Source organism: Solanum dulcamara, chromosome 4, assembly GCF_947179165.1.
Source record: "Solanum dulcamara chromosome 4, daSolDulc1.2, whole genome shotgun sequence".
In the NCBI taxonomy this organism is placed as follows: Eukaryota; Viridiplantae; Streptophyta; class Magnoliopsida; order Solanales; family Solanaceae; genus Solanum; species Solanum dulcamara.
In genome coordinates, this window is record NC_077240.1 from 3518840 (window position 1) to 3539730 (window position 20891).

The 20891-nt window shown below is 37.5% G+C and overlaps 2 protein-coding genes across 2 annotated transcripts; both read right to left on the bottom strand.

The window, feature by feature from the left end:
• Positions 1-48: 48 nt before the first annotated feature.
• LOC129885543 (protein CYPRO4) lies at positions 49-3303 on the bottom strand. The gene is made up of 2 exons (XM_055959847.1): positions 1495-3303; positions 49-580 (listed from the first exon to the last, which is right to left on the bottom strand). The coding sequence occupies exons 1-2, from the start codon at positions 3127-3129 to the stop codon at positions 284-286; spliced, it is 1932 nt and encodes a 643-aa protein (XP_055815822.1). The 5' UTR covers positions 3130-3303; the 3' UTR covers positions 49-283.
• A 15338-nt stretch (positions 3304-18641) lies between these two features.
• LOC129884520 (ethylene-responsive transcription factor ERF109-like) lies at positions 18642-19890 on the bottom strand. The gene has a single exon (XM_055958815.1). The coding sequence runs from the start codon at positions 19834-19836 to the stop codon at positions 18964-18966; it is 873 nt and encodes a 290-aa protein (XP_055814790.1). The 5' UTR covers positions 19837-19890; the 3' UTR covers positions 18642-18963.
• Positions 19891-20891: the final 1001 nt, after the last annotated feature.

Below are 20891 nucleotides of genomic sequence, written 5' to 3' on the forward strand. Positions count from 1 at the left end.
ATGCACAGTAGATGGACAACAGGACCACTGCCAAAAGAAAAAAACATAGGGCTTGAATCAATGCATTCACTTCTTCATTCAAACATCCTTTGACATAAAAACGTGCATGCCATAAAGAATTCCACCCATAGATAGAGTGTAAAAAGCAAAGAGGTTTCTCAAACATAAACGCAAACAATCAAACACAATTTATGGATTGGAAAAGGAAAAAGAACATAACTAGGACCTCCCTATGTACACAACAGAAAAATCTTCTGACGCACATTGATCAATCATCAGTCAACTACTTCCCAAATCCACGCTTCTTGCCTGACATGCTGATGGAAGTAACTTTCATTGGAGTTGCTACAACCAGGGGAGCCTCGGGTGAGTCACTGACGGCATACTTGTCATGCATGAAACGGCTCTCAATAATGGATTCATCCTTGGGCACTATCTTGTAACAATAACAACTCTTCAGGCCTGGCTGATTTTGATAGCAACGATGAGCACTGTCCTTCACCTGTTGGAAATTCCATATCACGCTGAATTTGCCTACTGCTGTAACCAAGTGGCGTTCTTGTTTTCCACTTTCGGTAACCTGGAAATGACATACAAACAAGGCAGGTCAGGTCAGTCGCTTACTTTCAGCTCAAGGAAGAGAGAAACACAAGCATGAACTGCAACTACAGTATAATTCTGCATCAGAGAAAGAAAAACATTTTTTTTAAAAAGAGAGAGACTTCCAAGCAATCCCTTATCATGCAAAAAGAGGGTAAGAGCTGCTATGACAAACAAATTTATCATGCAACGAACATTAACCAGATCTTTGGTGGATCTGGTGCAAGTAAAAAACTGTAATCAAATTCAAGTTGTACTACTGTCATTCGAAAGCTGTAATATTCCATGCAAATGAATTGCTGCAGCACAGTAACAACAGATGGCAGGCAACAAAGAAGTGCATCGGTCTACTATTCTATTGCCAACTCTCGTAATATGTTTCAGACTTAAAAAAGGATATCCTCTAGCCTAATTAATATGGAAAACAAAGAAGATATTACATTTTCGCCCATCTGAGACTTGCCAGTTTCAGCAGCCAATTGGAGTTTGCACCTTGAGTACGTTCTTTTAATGGAAAAAATACTTGAGTAAAGATTTTTCATATTCTAATAGTAGTTGAGTTTCTAAGATAGCGGAATGAGGTTTCAGATCCCCTTTGCTAATCATCCTGATTCCTGAGAGAGATCTATTTTTTTTTTACTAAAGTTGAGGTCGATTACCTATGCCATAATAATCATTTCACTCTAAGGTCATTGCATTTACTAAAAGTAGCATAAGAGCTTACACAGAAGGAGCAACAACCAAGTTATATGAACTCACAACACAAAAAACAATTTTCATGGAGATAACATGAATGTTGATGTATAGTCTCTTCAAAATATAAGCAACATGAGAGTTGCAATTAGCTAAGCAACATTTATATGTTAAGCAGCTAAATAAATTAGGCATTCTTACCCAAGAGAAATGTCCACCATGGAACTTGTTATTTGCCCCAGCCATATGCGCATCAACAGGAGTCAGCTTTAATAATCTTGGAGCTGGTATTTTATTTCCCATTCGACCAGTAAAACCAGTTTTGGTCTTCCCATCCTTATCAGTAAACAAAGTGCATATCAAGATCAAATATGTATCCGTCGTGCCCAGTATCCATTTGCCATCATAAGTAACATCAACATGTGTAATTGGAGAGCCAAGGCCAGGGAATGCAGTCTTTGCTTGCCTCATAGAGGTCTTCGAGTACAAGCGAATCTTCCCATCAAGTGATCCAACAACAATGGAGCCATCACCAGTCGTGGCAAAGCACTGAAAATTTGTTCCTCTTGAAAACTGATGCCCCTGAGTCCAATTTAATACTGGAGAACTCGTATTTGCTAATGTCTGAACAATTCCCTTCTTATCACGCATGTCCCACTGACACAGCCGGCTATCATCCAAGCCCAAAAATGTCGATTCAGCAGGATCCAACTGTGACCCTTTTGTATCATTTGTTATATCCTTCATGGTAATATCAGTCCCGTCCTTCTCAAACTTCCATTCAGTAACAACTTTACCAGTCTCAATATCCAATTGGTGAAGTCCAGTTGAACGGGGCTTCCCTTCCTTAAAAGGACTCATTAGCATCATATTAGTTTCTCCACGCATCAAAAGAGCCTTTTTAGGCGTTGTGCCTCCGGACCACTTATCTTTCTCATCAAATTTCACATAAACACCCTTCCCATGGATTCCATGGCTGAAATTCTTCACAACTTGAACTCCCAAATCATTCACAAGAAAACTATTATCTAAAGCCCCTAATGCCAAACTCTGTATTCCTCCTCCAGTAGCAGCTTCCTCAAATTCCTCCAGTAAATCTTGACTATCCCTCACCGGCGTCATGGGACTCTTTCCACTACCCTTCCAGACTCCAGAATCTGCATCTTCCCACATTGCATCATCTGATTCCTCGGGTTTTAACCATCCAATAAACTCCTTCCCATAAATCTTCACTTTGTTCGCCTCTGTAGCCTCCATTCCATACACATTCTCAAATAAGCAGTCCTGGAATTTGGTAATGAAATTCCTATACTCGTCATCCACAAAAAACTTCAAAGCCCACACTCCGTTATCCACAAAATCAACCCTCCTCTGATCTCCAAACATCTTCAACTGCATATCAGTCGAAACCCTAGCCTTAATCTTCTTCCCCACCTTCAAAACCCAAAAGCCCTCATCTCCTCCACTTGACAATTCGTAATCGTCTTCATCATCACCTCCGATTTTCAGTGTTTTAACAAACTCATAGTGAGCCAGCTTCTGAGAAATTATCCATTTCGCTTTCGGCGTGTTACCGCCGACATGTAAGTACAACTTAACGGCATTTCTTAGATTCGTCGGTGTCTCCACAGAACCGTACTTAAGTTTTAGCGCTTTCAGTTTAGAATCCAATTCGTCAAGGGCTTTGTTACTCACCGGTGGAGTCCTCATCGGAGCGTGATCTTCAGCGGCGTCTTCATACTGTTCTTCACTTTCCGTTTTAGTGCTTCCCTCGTCGTCCTCGTAATCCGATTCATCGGAAAGTTCTAGACCTTCGCGACTGTGAGAAGCTCCCATGATTGAGGTATTCCGATCAAATGATCAGAGCAGTTGATCGCCGGGAAAGTAGACTTTGAATTGCTAAGGTGAGAAGAAACTAATCAAAATTCGAAATCCGGGAAAAGTGGAAAGCTAAAATACGAAAAGAGGGAATTTGATTAGATTTAATTTGGAAGCTTTTGAAAAAAAAAACAAACTGTAAAAGCCGAAGATGGATCAAATGGATATATATGTAAATTCGCAAGACGGCGTGCATCTGACGGTGACACGTAGCTTCGTCATTAAGTAAATGGCGGCACGCTTTTCGTCTTTGCGCGTTAAAAGCTCTGGGCTTTTACCAATCTTTAAAGGGCCAACCTGCCCAAGGCAAGTATTGGGCTCAAATGAAGGGCCCAAAAACACAACTCCAACTCCAATTTCAATTTTGAAAATTCCATTTTTCGGCGAAAAATGAAAATGTGAATGAATCGACATTAATTGTAATTATACATCATCTTCATCTTAGTATATGAATTATGATAGCTGCACATAGATTATAATACTAACAATTTTATTTGTTCTTGGGCACTCGTTGGGCAGAATAGCATCTTGATTGTGTTACTAGAAAATATTTTTAAAGTAGCATATATATAAGAAGGTATCACGTGGTGATTTGAAAGTGACTTGAGACCTGTAAATGTTGCAATGGTGTACTTATCCTCTTTTAATTTGTTTAATACACTTTTTATGAAATTTCTATTCTCTGCCTTCCCTTGTGATTCACTATGTTAATTTGGAACCACCAATTAGGTCGATTCATAGTATATAGTGAAAAGTTTGTTTAGCCAAATTAAAGCAAAGCTGTGTTATGCTGAATGATATGAATTAAACTAATGTACATTTGATTCTAGTTGTTTCTATGTTTGTCTTTGTTGTTTTAGAATAAGATGTGAGAATGAGAATGGGATGGATGTTATCTCTAATTAACTATTCTCTTTCATTCTAATTTATGTGACAGTTAGTCGGTTCTAGAAAAAATAACATCTTTTTTATATGTATTTAATAATAATTTAATTTTAAACTTCTTATTTTATTCTTAATAAGTTATAATCATATTTTTTTTAGACTTATTTTAGACCACAAGTTAAAGGGAAGCCTTGGAATAACTGATAAAGTCAGGTAACCAGGAGGTCACGGGTTCAAGCTTTGAAAACAGCCTCTGACAAAAATGCAAGATAAAACTGCGTACAATAAACTCTCGTGTTAAATTTCGTATTTAATTACACAACTTCAAATAAATTGAGAACACAGACAATAACAGTAACACAAAAGCCAAAAAGGATCGATGGAAAAAGATGGGAACATTATTGCAAACTTTACCTAAATCCCATAATGAAAAAGTCTAATTACTATACATCCCTCATTGTATCAAAATTACCCGATTTCCCTTTTTTTTCAATTTTTCGGATACATTAGTTATGTATCTGATATATCAATTTAGCTGTAGAATAATTAATGAAGATCATCTATTTATGAATATTATCTTAATATAAGGTATGATTAGTTATTTAAATCAATTACTGATCTAATTAATGAGATTAATTTGGTTAAAAAAAAATAACGGTTGTGTACATGAAGATTCAAGCCCAAAAACAGAGCATAAATTCAAACCAAATTCGATTTCAATTTTTTTTCAATTTTGCTGATACATAAGTTATTGTAATGACCTTGAGGGTGATTTTCGTAAATTTGTACAAAACACGCGTGAACAGTAACACGCGTGAACAGTAACTTTTTGGGCAGAAAATGCCCCTTTCTTCTCATTTCAATATTTTTCAACATTTGTTTGAGTTCTTGAACTCCTTGAGGTGATTTGAGAAGAGATTTTCGAGGCAAAGTGTTGGGTAAGTGATTTTTGACCTAAAACCTTCCTTTTTCATTAAGTTTTTGACGATTTTAACTCTTAAATTTTAGTTTCAAACCCCAAAAATCCTTGTTTCTTCCCTAATCCGAATTTAAGGAAAATTGTGATTTCCAACTCGTTTTGAGCTCTATTTTTATGGGTTTTTCAACCATGAGTTCCTTATTACCAATAGAATGGGATTGTTCAATAAATTTACAGATTTGACCCTTTTCGAAAATAGTTAATTTTTGGACCATTTTACCCCCGGTTCCGAAACCTATCAATATGGGTGTCATTGGACTCCTTGTGACGTGTATGTTTCATTGTTGATAGTGGGTTGTCATTCCGAGCGCTGAATTCGAGAGTTACTTGTCCGGTGGAGGTATTCGAGTGCGGTTTCGGCAATTGAGGTAGGTTTGGCTATCTTTCTTTGAGATTGAGATGGGGTAATTAATCATTCATATGTTATAGACTTTGGGATGGGGTTGTAGTATGAGTTGAGAATGTTATATATATTATGATGTCCGTGTGGAGGCTTATTTATTAATGTGTTGCTGTGACGGGGTTTATTTGTATTACATAGCCCGTGTGGGGGCCTTATTTGTTATCTTATTTGCTTTGAGAGCATGTGAATTATGATTTGCCTAAGAGAGAGGCTTGAGTATATTATTTGACTTGTGATGCCGCCTGAGAGATTGAGTTGGGGGTTTTGAGCATACTTGAGTATTGAAATATTGTTGAGAAAGGGGTGAATATTTAAATGAAAGTGTGTTCTTCCCGTTACTATTTATTGAGGGTGAATATCATGTGTAGGTTAAGTTTTGAGAACTTTGAACATTATACCACATGTGAGTTGATTATTACTTCCATGCATATGTGTTTTGATGCATTCATCCTCATTCATCACATCATGAAACATGGGAAGTTGAGAAATATGGAAATTCTTTTTGAGAAAGAAAATGAAACACCTTTAAACCTTTGTATCTTGAGTCCCTGACCGAGGCAGTTTTCCGGTAGGGTAGTGGATGCATTGTGATCCCAACCTTTGTATCTTGAGTCCCTGACCGAGGTAGTTTTCCGGCAGGGTAATGGATGCATTGTGATCCCTTGACCACGAGGAGGTGGCAAGGATAATGAGATATTGTGATTGAGGTATATGGTCTGCGAGACCCCCATGGGTCCTGCTTGGTAGCACAGCTCGGCAGGTGTATACGACAGGCTGTGCGACAGTCTTGATTCCACCGTACCACCACATCATTGCATCATCATATTGCATTGCATTGCATTGACATTTGTGCTGCTTGAATTATTTGATTAATTGTGATTATGAGTTGTTATTATACTTTATTCGTGCCACTATATATATAAACTGGCGGCACCGATGCCGAAGTGGGACTTTTCTATATGCAGGTGAAAGCGTTCCTTAGTTTATTTCATAGGTTCGATTAATTCCTTATACTCAGTCAGCTAAAACCTACTGAGTACATGTGAATTGTACTCACCCCTACTTCTGTGTCCCTTTTTGATGCAGATACTAGTCGGGGTACCCCACGTGGCAGTTAATATTCTAGCGGATTGTGTAATTCTCAGATTAGTGGTGAGGTCCCAGAATTCGGATCGTCACTAGTCTATCTTTATTTTTCAGTCTTTTGTATCATTCAGAGACTTATGTTGTATCTTCAGATTCGAACCTTGTATTAGATGCTCTTTATACTTATGACACCAGGTTTTGGGATAATTTCTTCATTGTTTTTTTTTTCTTTTTATTTAAATCGTGGAATCACTTTCCTCTTTGGAAGTCTTGTATGAATTTTATTTTTAGGGTTACACATCAGATTGGGTTTTGAGATGTGTGCCATCATGACCTCAATTTTTGGGTCGTGACAATTGGTATCAGAGCACTAGGTTCACCGGTCTTATAAGTTAAAGAGCAGGGTGTCTAGTAGAGTCTTGCGGATCGGTACGTAGACGTCCGTACTTATCTTCGAGAGGCTACAAGATACTTAATAGGAGAATTTCTTTCTTTTTACTCCCTTCGTGCGATTTATTCATATCAAGTGTTGTATACCTCTGATCTATTCCTTCTGCGCAGATGGTGAGGACTAGAGCCACAATTACTGAGGGTGAGGCTGCACCTGCTGCTCAAGCCCCAGTACGCGGGCGAGGTAGAGGACGTGGTGGAGTCAGGGGACGAGGCCGAGCAAGGGGAGCGGCACCTGCTCGTGGACGAGCTAGAGAGCTATCACCTGAGCCCATGTATGAGCATGAGGATGACTTAGAGCAGAAGACTGAGGAGGAGAGGCCATCCCAGCCTCCTGTGGTTCCCGATAGTACTCCGATGCTTCAAGAGCTATTGGTTCGATTATTGGCTAGACTGGATGGTGCTCCTACCTCTGGTATTATTTCAGGTACTATAGGTTCTCCTATCACAGTTGGTGCTACACCGCCAGTTCAGGGGCCTAGTGTAGGATTTCAGACTCCTGGTTCATCTTCAATGCCTTCTATTGCACCTCCGAGATTTGCAGCTCCGCCAGTTTCTGCTAATGCTGCCATGTCGGTAGCTGAGCAGAAGAGTTTCGAGAGGTTCGTTCGATTGGCACCTCCAAGGTTTGATGGTAAAGCCGGAGAGAAAGCCTATGACTTTTTGACTGAGTGTCAAGATAGGTTGTTCAACCTAGGCATTTTAGAGGCACATGGAGTTGCTTACACTTCATATCAATTTGCGGGAGTGGCCAAAGAATGGTGGAGGTCAGTTCTTGCTCGTAGACCTATTGGTTCTCCTATGATGAGTTGGGAACAGTTTACTGAGGTGTTCCTTGAGAGATTTGTGCCATATAGCCTTCGTGATCAGCGTAGGGATGAGTTTGACAGACTGGAGCAGGGCTCCTTATCTGTATCTGAGTACGAAACTCGCTTCCATGAGTTATCTCGTTATGCTATGTCGAGTATTCCCACCGAATTCGAGCGGATTCGCAAACTAGTGAAGGGATTCGCCGGTTATCTCCAGGAGGCTACAACCTCTCTTGTACTGTCTGGGGGTACGTTTCAGAGTATTATTGATCATGCCAGGATGATAGAGAGTATCCGACGTGCTAGACAGGGCGGGGCCAAGAGGTTCCGTCGGCAGGGTCAATTCAGCGATCATTCCTCCAAGGGTAGAGAATATTCGGGTTCAGGAACCCATGGTTATCAGGGCAGACCAGTCCAGGCAGCTATTCAGGGTTCTTCGAGCTCCGGAGGTTGTTTTGACAATTCTAGTTATTCCCCACGGAGTTCAGGTCCTCGAGGTTGTTATGTGTGTGATGAGTTTGGGCATAAGGCCCAAGATTGCCCCAAACGTGCTCCTTCTAATGGACGGCCTGGGGCACCAGTTGTTCATTCTATAGATGCTCCAACTATTCGAGGTTCTTCGCAGAATACTAGAGGTGGCACCCATGGTGCTAGGGGTAGAGTACGAGGTGGTGCTCGTGGTGGTTCGCAGGCTAAGGGTGACCGTCAGTTATGCTATGCTATACCGGGTAGATATGAGGCAGAAGCCTCTGATGCAGTTATTACAGGTATTGTTCCAGTTTGCCATCGTTCTGCTTCAGTATTATTTGACCCAGGGTCTACCTATTCTTATGTGTCGACTTATTTTGATGTGGGTATTGATTATGTGAGTGAGTCCCTTATTGTGCCTATTACTATTTCTACCCCAATAGGTGAATCTTTAGTAGTGGATCGGGTATACAAGGGATGTTTGGTGATATTTTCGGGTAGAGAGACCCGTGCAGACTTGATTTTATTAGACATGCTTGATTTTGATGTGATACTGGGTATGGACTGGTTATCTCCTTATCATGCTATATTAGATTGTTATGCAAAGACCGTGACCTTAGCTTATCCCGGTTTACCTAGCTTAGTATGGAAGGGTAATCCGAGTTCATACCCTAAGGGGGTGATATCTTATATTCGTGCTCGTCGCTTGATGGATAAGGGTTGTTTGTCTTATTTGGCTCATGTACGTGATCTCACCACGGAGTCATCTCATATAGAGACTACGAGGGTGGTGAGAGAGTTTATGGATGTATTTCCTACAGACTTGCCGGGAGTTCCTCCTGATCGTGATATCGATTTTGTGATTGATTTGGAGCATGACACTAAACCCATCTCTATTTCTCCTTATCGGATGGCTCCGGCAGAATTGAAAGAGTTGAAAGAACAATTGGAAGATTTATTGAAGAAAGGGTTTATTAGACCTAGTGTATCACCGTGGGGTGCACCGATTTTATTTGTGAAGAAGAAAGATGGTACTATGAGGATGTGTATTGACTATCGACAGTTGAACAAAGTCACTATCAAGAACAAGTATCCTCTCCCTCGCATTGATGATTTATTTAACCAGCTTCAAGGTGCATCGGTGTTCTCAAAGATTGATTTGAGGTCGGGTTACCATCAGTTGAGAGTTCGAGAATCTGACATCCCGAAGACTGCATTCAGGACTCGTTATGGGCATTATGAGTTTGTGGTTATGTCCTTCGGGTTGACTAATGCCCCGGCTGCTTTTATGGAGTTGATGAACCGGGTATTTCGACCTTATTTGGACTCGTTTGTGATTGTGTTTATTGATGACATCTTGGTTTATTCCAAGAATGCGGCGGATCATGTTAGGCACCTGAGGACAGTCCTTCAGAGATTGAGAGAGGAGAAGTTGTATGCAAAATTCTCCAAATGTGAGTTTTGGCTTGAGTCCGTGACATTCTTGGGTCATATAGTGACCAAGGATGGTATTATGGTTGATCCAGCCAAAGTTGCAGCGGTTCGTGATTGGGTTAGGCCTACTTCGGTTACCGAGATTCGGAGTTTTATTGGGTTGGCAGGCTACTATCGTCGGTTTGTTCAAGGATTCTCTTCTATTGCAGCCCCATTGACTAGGCTAACTCAAAAGACCGTGGCATTTCAGTGGACTGATGAGTGTGAGGCGAGCTTTCAAAAGCTCAAGGAATTATTGACTTCAGCACCTATTCTAGCCTTACCCGAGGAGGGCGTGGCATTTATTGTGTTTTGTGATGCTTCGGGAGTCGGCTTGGGTGGTGTATTGATGCAAAAAGGTAGAGTTATAGCTTATGCTTCTCGACAGTTGAAGGTACATGAGAAGAACTATCCTACCCACGACTTAGAGTTAGCAGCAGTGGTGTTTGTTCTGAAGTTGTGGAGGCATTATCTCTATGGAGTGCATTGCGAGGTCTATACTGACCACCGTAGCCTTAAGTATATCTTTTCTCAGCCGAATCTGAACATGCGGCAGCGTAGGTGGTTAGAGTTATTGAAAGACTATGACATTACCATACTTTATCATCCGGGCAAAGCTAATGTGGTAGCGGATGCCCTGAGTCGCAAAGCATCTAGCATGGGTAGTTTGGCCTTTCTTAAGGCTGTGGAGAGGCCTTTGGCGTTGGAGGTTCAGTCATTGGCTAGACAGTTGGTCCGACTGGATATTTCTACACATCATGGTATTTTGGCATTTGTGGAGGCTAGGTCTACTTTGATGGACCAGATTCGTACACACCAGTTTGAAGATGAAAAGTTGAGGGCCATTCGAGACAAAGTGTTGAGTGGTGAAGCAAAATCAGCCTCTCTTGATCAGGAAGGAGTTTTGAGGATTAATGGTCGCATTTGTGTGCCCAAGGTTAGTGAATGGGTACGTATGATATTAGAGGAGGCTCATTGTTCCAAGTATTCGATTCACCCGGGAGTGGCAAAGATGTTTCATGACTTGAAACAACATTATTGGTGGTGTGGCATGAAGAGAGACATTATTGATTTTGTGGCTAAGTGTCTAAATTGCCAACAAGTGAAGTATGAGCATCAGAAACCGGGTGGTCCTATGCAAAGGATGCCCATTCCTGAGTGGAAATGGGAGCGTATCACTATGGACTTCGTGTCTGGATTACCCATGGCATTGGGTAAGTATGACTCTGTCTGGGTGATTGTGGATCGATTGACCAAATCAGCCCATTTCCTTCCGGTGAAGACTAGCTACAATGCGGATCAGTTAGCTAGGATCTATCTTCGTGAGATTGTTAGGCTGCATGGGGTGCCTATCTCTATTGTATCGGATCGGGGTTCAGTGTTCACCTCTCACTTTTGGAAGGCATTACAGCGTGGTTTGGGTACGCGACTAGAGATGAGTTCAGCATTTCATCCCCAAACCGATGGTCAGTCTGAACGGACTATTCAGGTGTTGGAGGATATGCTTAGGGCCTGTGTGATTGATTTTGGTGCCCGATGGGACCAACACTTGCCCTTAGCAGAGTTTGCCTATAATAACAGTTATCACTCCAGCATTCAAATGGCACCATTTGAGGCATTGTATGGTCGTAGGTGTCGATCACCCATTGGATGGTTTGATTCTGTTGCGGTTGATGCATTGGATACTGACTTACTTAGGGATGCTGTGGAGCGGGTACGTTTGATTCAGGGTCGACTATTGACAGCTCAGAGTCGTCAGAAGAGTTATGCTGATAGGAGGGTTCGTCCCTTAGAGTTCATGGTGGGTGATTGCGTGTGGCTTAAAATATCGCCCATGAAGGGTGTGATGAGGTTCGGAAAGAAGGGCAAGCTTAGCCCAAGGTTTGTTGGCCCGTTTGAAATCCTGAGGAGAGTAGGTGGAGTGGCGTATAAGTTGGCCTTACCCCCTAAATTGTCAGCTGTCCATCCGGTGTTTCATGTTTCCATGCTTCGCAAGTACATATCGGATGAGTCTCATGTGATTTCTTATGATGCGGTAGAGTTGAGTCCGGATTTGACTTATGAGGAGGAGCCGACAGTTATTCTAGATAGGCGGCTTCGTAGACTCAGGACCAAGGAGGTCGCTTCGGTCAAGGTGCAGTGGCAGCATCGGCCTGCTGAGGAGGCGACTTGGGAGTTAGAGTCTGATATGCAGGCTCGATACCCTCAGCTTTTTGAGACCCCAGGTACTTTATTTTATCTTATGTTCGAGGACGAACATTCTTTTTAGTGGTGGATATTGTAATGACCTTGAGGGTGATTTTCGTAAATTTGTACAAAACACGCGTGAACAGTAACACGCGTGAACAGTAACTTTTTGGGCAGAAAATGCCCCTTTCTTCTCATTTCAATATTTTTCAACATTTGTTTGAGTTCTTGAACTCCTTGAGGTGATTTGAGAAGAGATTTTCGAGGCAAAGTGTTGGGTAAGTGATTTTTGACCTAAAACCTTCCTTTTTCATTAAGTTTTTGACGATTTTAACTCTTAAATTTTAGTTTCAAACCCCAAAAATCCTTGTTTCTTCCCTAATCCGAATTTAAGGAAAATTGTGATTTCCAACTCGTTTTGAGCTCTATTTTTATGGGTTTTTCAACCATGAGTTCCTTATTACCAATAGAATGGGATTGTTCAATAAATTTACAGATTTGACCCTTTTCGAAAATAGTTAATTTTTGGACCATTTTACCCCCGGTTCCGAAACCTATCAATATGGGTGTCATTGGACTCCTTGTGACGTGTATGTTTCATTGTTGATAGTGGGTTGTCATTCCGAGCGCTGAATTCGAGAGTTACTTGTCCGGTGGAGGTATTCGAGTGCGGTTTCGGCAATTGAGGTAGGTTTGGCTATCTTTCTTTGAGATTGAGATGGGGTAATTAATCATTCATATGTTATAGACTTTGGGATGGGGTTGTAGTATGAGTTGAGAATGTTATATATATTATGATGTCCGTGTGGAGGCTTATTTATTAATGTGTTGCCGTGACGGGGTTTATTTGTATTACATAGCCCGTGTGGGGGCCTTATTTGTTATCTTATTTGCTTTGAGAGCATGTGAATTATGATTTGCCTAAGAGAGAGGCTTGAGTATATTATTTGACTTGTGATGCCGCCTGAGAGATTGAGTTGGGGGTTTTGAGCATACTTGAGTATTGAAATATTGTTGAGAAAGGGGTGAATATTTAAATGAAAGTGTGTTCTTCCCGTTACTATTTATTGAGGGTGAATATCATGTGTAGGTTAAGTTTTGAGAACTTTGAACATTATACCACATGTGAGTTGATTATTACTTCCATGCATATGTGTTTTGATGCATTCATCCTCATTCATCACATCATGAAACATGGGAAGTTGAGAAATATGGAAATTCTTTTTGAGAAAGAAAATGAAACACCTTTAAACCTTTGTATCTTGAGTCCCTGACCGAGGCAGTTTTCCGGTAGGGTAGTGGATGCATTGTGATCCCAACCTTTGTATCTTGAGTCCCTGACCGAGGTAGTTTTCCGGCAGGGTAATGGATGCATTGTGATCCCTTGACCACGAGGAGGTGGCAAGGATAATGAGATATTGTGATTGAGGTATATGGTCTGCGAGACCCCCATGGGTCCTGCTTGGTAGCACAGCTCGGCAGGTGTATACGACAGGCTGTGCGACAGTCTTGATTCCACCGTACCACCACATCATTGCATCATCATATTGCATTGCATTGCATTGACATTTGTGCTGCTTGAATTATTTGATTAATTGTGATTATGAGTTGTTATTATACTTTATTCGTGCCACTATATATATAAACTGGCGGCACCGATGCCGAAGTGGGACTTTTCTATATGCAGGTGAAAGCGTTCCTTAGTTTATTTCATAGGTTTGATTAATTCCTTATACTCAGTCAGCTAAAACCTACTGAGTACATGTGAATTGTACTCACCCCTACTTCTGTGTCCCTTTTTGATGCAGATACTAGTCGGGGTACCCCACGTGGCAGTTAATATTCTAGCGGATTGTGTAATTCTCAGATTAGTGGTGAGGTCCCAGAATTCGGATCGTCACTAGTCTATCTTTATTTTTCAGTCTTTTGTATCATTCAGAGACTTATGTTGTATCTTCAGATTCGAACCTTGTATTAGATGCTCTTTATACTTATGACACCAGGTTTTGGGATAATTTCTTCATTGTTTTTTTTTCTTTTTATTTAAATCGTGGAATTACTTTCCTCTTTGGAAGTCTTGTATGAATTTTATTTTTAGGGTTACACATCAGATTGGGTTTTGAGATGTGTGCCATCATGACCTCAATTTTTGGGTCGTGACAGTTATGTATCTGATACATCAACTTTAGTTGTATAATATTTAATGTATATCAGCTATTTATGGTTAATATCTTAATGTAAGGTATGATTGGTTCTTTAATTAAATTATTGATCTAATTAATGAGATTAATTTGTTAAAAAAAATAACTTTTATATTCATGAAGATTCAAGCCAAAAAACAGAGCATCGTCTCGAATGGAAAAAATAGAGCATCAATTCAAATCGAAGTCGTTTTCAATTATTTTTTCAGTTTTGCTGATACATAAGTTATGTATCTGATACATCAACTTTAGCTGTAGAGTAGTTAATGCACATCATCTATTTATGGATAGTAGATTGAGATAAGGTATGATTGACTCTTTAAATCAATTACTGATCTAATTAATGGGATTAATTGGTTAAAGAAGGCGACAGTTATGTACATGAAGTTTTAAGCCAAAAAAACAGAGCATCGACTCCAAGGAAAACAACAGAGCATCAATTCAAAACAAAATTCGTGTTTCATCAATTAATCGATGATTCAAAATCATCAAGAAAATTAGCCCTATATGCCGTGCCGAATCTCAATGGGTGGGACGGAATCTTCTTGATGACGTATTTCATTCCCTGCATTGACATAAAAAATGGTTAAATACAACTTGAATTTTATACATAAATACGATGTATCATATGCATTAAAATATTTGATACATGAGATTCTGATACATACAGAAGATGTATCAGAAGCAATAACGCTTTATAAATTATAATCTGATACATAAATATAGATGTATCAGAATAATTAAAACTTGATACAATAGAAACTGACACTTAAACACGATGTATCAGAAGTAGTAAATCTCCAAAAAATAGCATTTAAAAAACATACTATATATCAGAAGAGTTAGCGCTTGATACATGATAAGTTGATACATAAACGATATGTATCAGAATCAAAAAAACTTCATAAAAACTTCATTAAAAAAAACCTTAATTGAACCCATACCTTTGGGAGATTAGAGCGTGTTGTAACCCATTCAATCTTGTTGTCTAGTTCTTTGGGTGCATGTTTAACTGGAGTCTTCGACTTCAATTTCTCACGTAGCTTATCCATTACTGCTAGATCGTTACGATGTTTGGATGTAACCTCGTCGTAACCTTCCCAAGATGAATCAGAATCAGGTGAAATAAGAATTTGTTGATTTTTATTCGACTGTTTGAGACCATGAACGAATTTCATATGTATCATTGAAGATATGAGTTACAAAAACAGAAAGATTTACAGAAGAAAGCAAATGATATCAATTTTAGAAGATTTTTCAAAGATTTACAGAAGAAATCAAATGATACAAATTTTAGGAGAAATCAGATTGAATGAGGATGAATTGAGATTCCATATAAGGAAAAATTAAAATATACCTTAGTTAGAACCTTGAAATTGAGTAACAGATGTAATCATAAATTCAAAATCTCAAAAACTGATGAAGAGGAGCGAATTACAACAACAACAACAACAACAACAACCCAGTGAAATTCCACATCGTGGGGTCTGGGGAGAGGAGGGGCGAGGATTTAGGGAGGAAGAGTGATGTATCAGTGAAGGAGAGAGAGTTAAAGGAAAAAAAGAAATTTTGGATTTTTTTTGATATAATAGGGAATATAAGTAATATGGTATTAAAATATGTGTAAAAGGGTAATTTTTCCATTATTATTATAGTTTTTGTTTTACACTAAGTTAGGCAAAATAAATTAATTGTAATGAACCATCAAAGCTTATAGTCCATTTATTGATAATAATATTTTTTTTCATAAATAAATGTGAGTTTAAGGGTGTGTTCGGTAGAAGAAAAATATTTTATTTTTATATTTAATTGGTCAAAAAAAATTGACAACATTTTTCCTTTTAGAAAAATAAATTTCTTCAAAATGAGAAAAATAGTTTCCCTACTGAAAGTAGAAAAACACGTTTCTCATGAAGTGACATTCTACATTAATTGTGTGTCCTCCTAACCCAACTCTCCGGGCTCCAACACACATCATTTTCGCCTTCACACTCATAGCCTCCATCCCCATTATCCCACTGCCCCACATCTAGGGGTGGCAAAATCAAACTCAACCCAACCCATTTAAGATTGGGTTGGTTATTGACCGCCCATTCATTAGCTCAATCCATTAAAAATTGAGTTGATATGTAATTCGAATTAGCTCATGAGAAATCTTGTTGAAATATTTTTATTTTTTCAATTTGATATGTTAATTATAGCCATGATAAAGAAAAAATTAATTTTATTAGGTATTAAAATAGTTTAAAAGAACAAATAAAATAATTAAGCTTGGTAAAAATTGAATTGAGTTGAATTTTGATCCGTTATATAATCTATTACCTAATTCATTTTGATCCAATCCGTTTTGATCCAAACTAATTTGGATTGGATTAAGTCTTGATCCAATTGTTATGTTAATCTATTATGATTGATCCAAACTTGATTCAACCTGATCAATTGTCACCCCTACCCACACCCATACTCTCACCTTACATTGTATTTATCTAAATTACATATAAATATTTTTTAAAATACTTATATATCGAATTCATAAAAATAAATAAATAAATAACTCACTTATTTTCCTTCCTAGTGAACACACCTTGAGTCATCATGACAGCATCAATTCTCAATGAAATAGATTTTTAAAGAAAAGTAAATCTTAACAAAATGTGTACTTTTTACATCTCATTATTTAAGTAAAAGATTCGTCACGTTATTTGTATAATTTAATTAGATATCCAAAAGTTAATTTAATTAATATAATATACCTCATTCACATTGCTACAATTGGGTTCTGATTGCCAAGTGCCTCCGTACCAAACTCATGTCCACGATAAGTGACCTTTTGTGAGACAAAGATAAAGAGTATAATTAACAAATCGTTGAAATTTAATGCTTTAAAAAATATTTGAAAATTACTATAGTTAATAATAAAGTTAAATTAAAAAATTAAATGATAAATTATCTCTTAATTTTTTAAATTGAACAAATAAAAGTAACATCAATTTTAAATATACTAAACAACTTAAAATAGACGAAGAAAATATTATATTATGAAAAAATTATCTAAATACATAATTTATTTTTATTATATTCTCAAATTGATTTCTATTTTTATTATATTCCCAAACTTGGATGTACTAGAATTAAAGTAATGAGTAGATACCACTTATATTTCCCCTCGTGCCTCGTGGAAATATTTCTCTCTTTATTATAAAGTCAGCACATGTTAAATATGCTTCGGATGCTTAATATATGGCACGGGTTTTTTCAGTCGACATATAAACTGGACCTTTTTAAAATCATGTTGCCAAATATAGTGGGCCCGGTGCAATCAAAATCACCAGGTGATTTCATCCCACCCCACAATTCGAATAGTTTGGTGGGTTTACTTTTGTTTTTACCAATACACTGCTGTACTCCCTTTAATTTTACAAATAATAAAAAGCCCAAAGGGCACAGTTAACTTTAAAAAAAAAAAAGAATAGTTTGGTGGGTTATGTAAAAATAATATAAAATAAAGTGTATTAATAATATTTATATTAAATTATTTTTTATACATTATTTGATTTAATGTATTATAAATAATATATATAACATAAAAATTATTTATAAAAATATCTTCCACGATTATAGTGGAAAAAATACAAAAAAGTTTTGATGGACAATTGAGTGTTTAATCATGCTAATGCATGCATTAAGATTCTTTGTATTACTAATATAATGAATTTTTATGTATTAGTAACACACACCTCAATATACAATAGTGTGCATAAATATAGATTGAAAAAGTATATCAAACTAGATACTACTAATGCACAAAGTTAATGCATGGATTATTTTTTCTAATTCAGTCTACCAAACAACTTCATGTATATTTTCAGTTTTTCATCTTTCAATATTTGATAAAGCGGATTTAAAATTTAAATTTAATGAGGTTGATATTGAACAAACTCATTAATACTTTTGAGGGGCTCGTAGTTTAACATCTGTCAAAAAATTAGATTTTTTTTAGTTGTTATATACTCTAAAATTGAAGGGGAGCATTGGAGTAACTGGTAAAGTTGAACAAACTCATTAATACTTTTGAGGGGCTCGTAGTTTAACATCTGTCAAAAAAATTAGATTTTTTTTTTAGTTGTTATATACTCTAAAATTAAGGGGAGCCTTGGAGTAACTGGTAAAGTTGCTGCCATGTGACCAGGTCACGGGTTCAAGCCTTGGAAACAGCCTCTGGCAGAAATGCAAGGTAAGGCTGCGTACAATAGACCCTTGTGGTCAGGTCCTTCCCCGGACCCTGCGCATAGCGGGAGCCTTAGTGCACCGGGTTGCCCCTTTTTGTTATATACTCTAAAATGTCAAAAAAAATAAAAATTTCACGATTAAATTTATGATCGAAATGAAACTATTTGATTGTTGAAATTCAAACTTACTGTGCACCTAATGAAGACAAATGAAGTTTTTATACTTTGGTGTAAAGGAATTTAAGTTCAATTGAATTGTCAGTATATAAGCTAAGTCCGTCTCTAAAAATGGGGAAGCAATTACAAAAATAAAAGTTCACTCACATTAATACCTTATAATTTTTACATTTCATTCGATTATAATGATTTATGCCGAACAACATACTGCACAACCCGAAAATAAATAGAAACTTGCAACTAATTTTTTCTCCAGAGCCCAGATTTGATTAAAAAAATACAACAGGGCAAAGCACATTAATATACTATAACTTCTTATTTATTTATTTTTAATTCTTTTTTTTTTTCAATTCGAGTAACTGAAACTTAATTTCTTTTATTTTTTCTGAATTTCAGGGCAATTCGAGCTTAGTGCATTGGATTTTGTCTTTTCACTAACCGAAACTTAAAGGCTGTGAGCGTTCCCGCCAGTAGAATCAGAAGAGTCTCCATTGAAATTCATCATAGTCAACCAATCTTGAATTTCATTGTCACCCATCAATTGATCCCAAATTTCATTTCCAAAATCAGAATTATTATTATTATTCCCTGTCTGCAATTGCTGAGGCTCTTCTGGTAATTGTTGAGGTGAAGAAGATAAAGTGCTCTGTTGTTCTTGAGTGTCAACAGTATAATCCGCAAATGAAAAATTCAATTTAGCTCGTGGACCTCTGAATTCAATGGCCGCTTTGTCATAAGCTCTAGCTGCATCTTCTGCAGTACTGAAAGTTCCCAGCCAAACACGCGCAGCTTTTCGAGGGTCTCGAATTTCTGCTGCCCATTTTCCCCATGGCCTCTGTCTCACTCCCCTGTAATTCTTCTTCTTTTTCTTCGCGATCGTGATTGTTGTAGCACTACTCTTCTTCTTATTATTATCAACAACAGGAGCAGCAACAGGAGCAGAAGAAGAAGAAGAAGAAAATGTGGTTCCAAATATGTCGCAGCCTAAACAACCTTGAATTCTGCAAAATTGACAAGGTTCTTGTTCTGCAGGGACACTCAAAACTTGTTCGAAACTCGTAGACATGCTAGTAGAAGGTGAAGATGAGGAAGTAACGGTCGTGGTGGCAGTAGAATATTGATAAGGCGAAAAGAAATTGAATTCTTGATTGTTCTCCATTGGAATATTACCATTGATGACATTTTTCAGAGTTGCCACCATAACAGAGTATTCTTCATCTCCACTAAGCCTTGGTTGCTGCTGATGAAATTGATTGTTATTTTTGAGGGAATTCGAAGTCGTTCCCTCTTCTCTAAATCTCTTATTTGACCAATGCATAGTTGAAAATTTTACTATATTTTTAGTGTTAAGGATTTAAGTCTGAGATAGTTATTTTATTTTTCAAATGAAAGTACGTAGTGGTTTATATACCGCGGGAAGATGAGGGACCCTGACAGCTCATACACTTTTTATACACGGAATAAAACTTCAGAGCTTAGGTGGCATAGTAAAATTGATTCAGTTATTCAAGTGATGTATTTCATGACACCATCTGGTGAGGCGCGTTCACACGCTACCTTTTGAACTGGGCCGCTTTATCACTTCTGTTTTCGCTAAAAGATTATTTGGGGTCCATTTCTCTTTAATTATTGTTCCAATTAAACTAGTGTGCGTATAAATCAATATTTTAAAAGGTGGAGGTATCAAGAGAGACATTTTAATAGCATGAGGTGAGATGTAAGCATTGAAATACACGGCGTAAGTCTTATATATATAATTTTATAATTATTACTGAGAATAATAAAAGTATTTTTTTTAATAAATCAATAATAATATAGAAAAATTAATATGTTAGAAAGGTAACAATACAAAATATAATAATAGTTGAGATAAACTTCATCATTTATCTCCACATTTACTAATTTTCCCCGCAAACCTTTTTAAGCCTTGTGCTTAATTTTTGTGGACATTAACCTAAATTGTGATTTAAAATTATTGATTTGGGTAGAGGTTGAGAAGTTAAAAATTTGAAATTATATATGGACATGTAATTTCAATTTCAAAAGATATACTTTTTGCTATAAATATAAAAATCCCACAAATTTATAAATACTGTCAAAGTTGGTCTCCACTTTGACTTGTTTACTAAGAGCCTATTTGAATCGGCTTATTTTAAGTGTTTTTAATCCAAAATAACATTTAAGCATGTTTGGAGTGTTGGGCATAAAAGTGCTTATAATCACTTAATTTTAAGCTAAAATGTTAAAAATAAGCCAAAAGACATAAGTTAGAGTTTCTAACTTTTGGCTTTTGACTTATAAGTAAAAAAAAAGGAAATCAATTCAAACTGGCTCTAACTTTAGCAAAATCAAAATTTGCATAAGTTATAGTTT

What these genes read in the sequence shown, in the direction of transcription:
- LOC129884520 (XM_055958815.1), bottom strand. Translation starts at nt 19,836, where the DNA reads ATGCATTGGTCAAATAAGAGATTTAGAGAAGAGGGAACGACTTCGAAT.
- LOC129885543 (XM_055959847.1), bottom strand. Translation starts at nt 3,129, where the DNA reads ATGGGAGCTTCTCACAGTCGCGAAGGTCTAGAACTTTCCGATGAATCG. An exon ending in ATGGTGGACATTTCTCTTGG is followed by an intron (nt 581 to 1,494) that starts GTAAGAATGCCT and finishes TGTCATTTCCAG; the next exon opens with GTTACCGAAAGTGGAAAACA.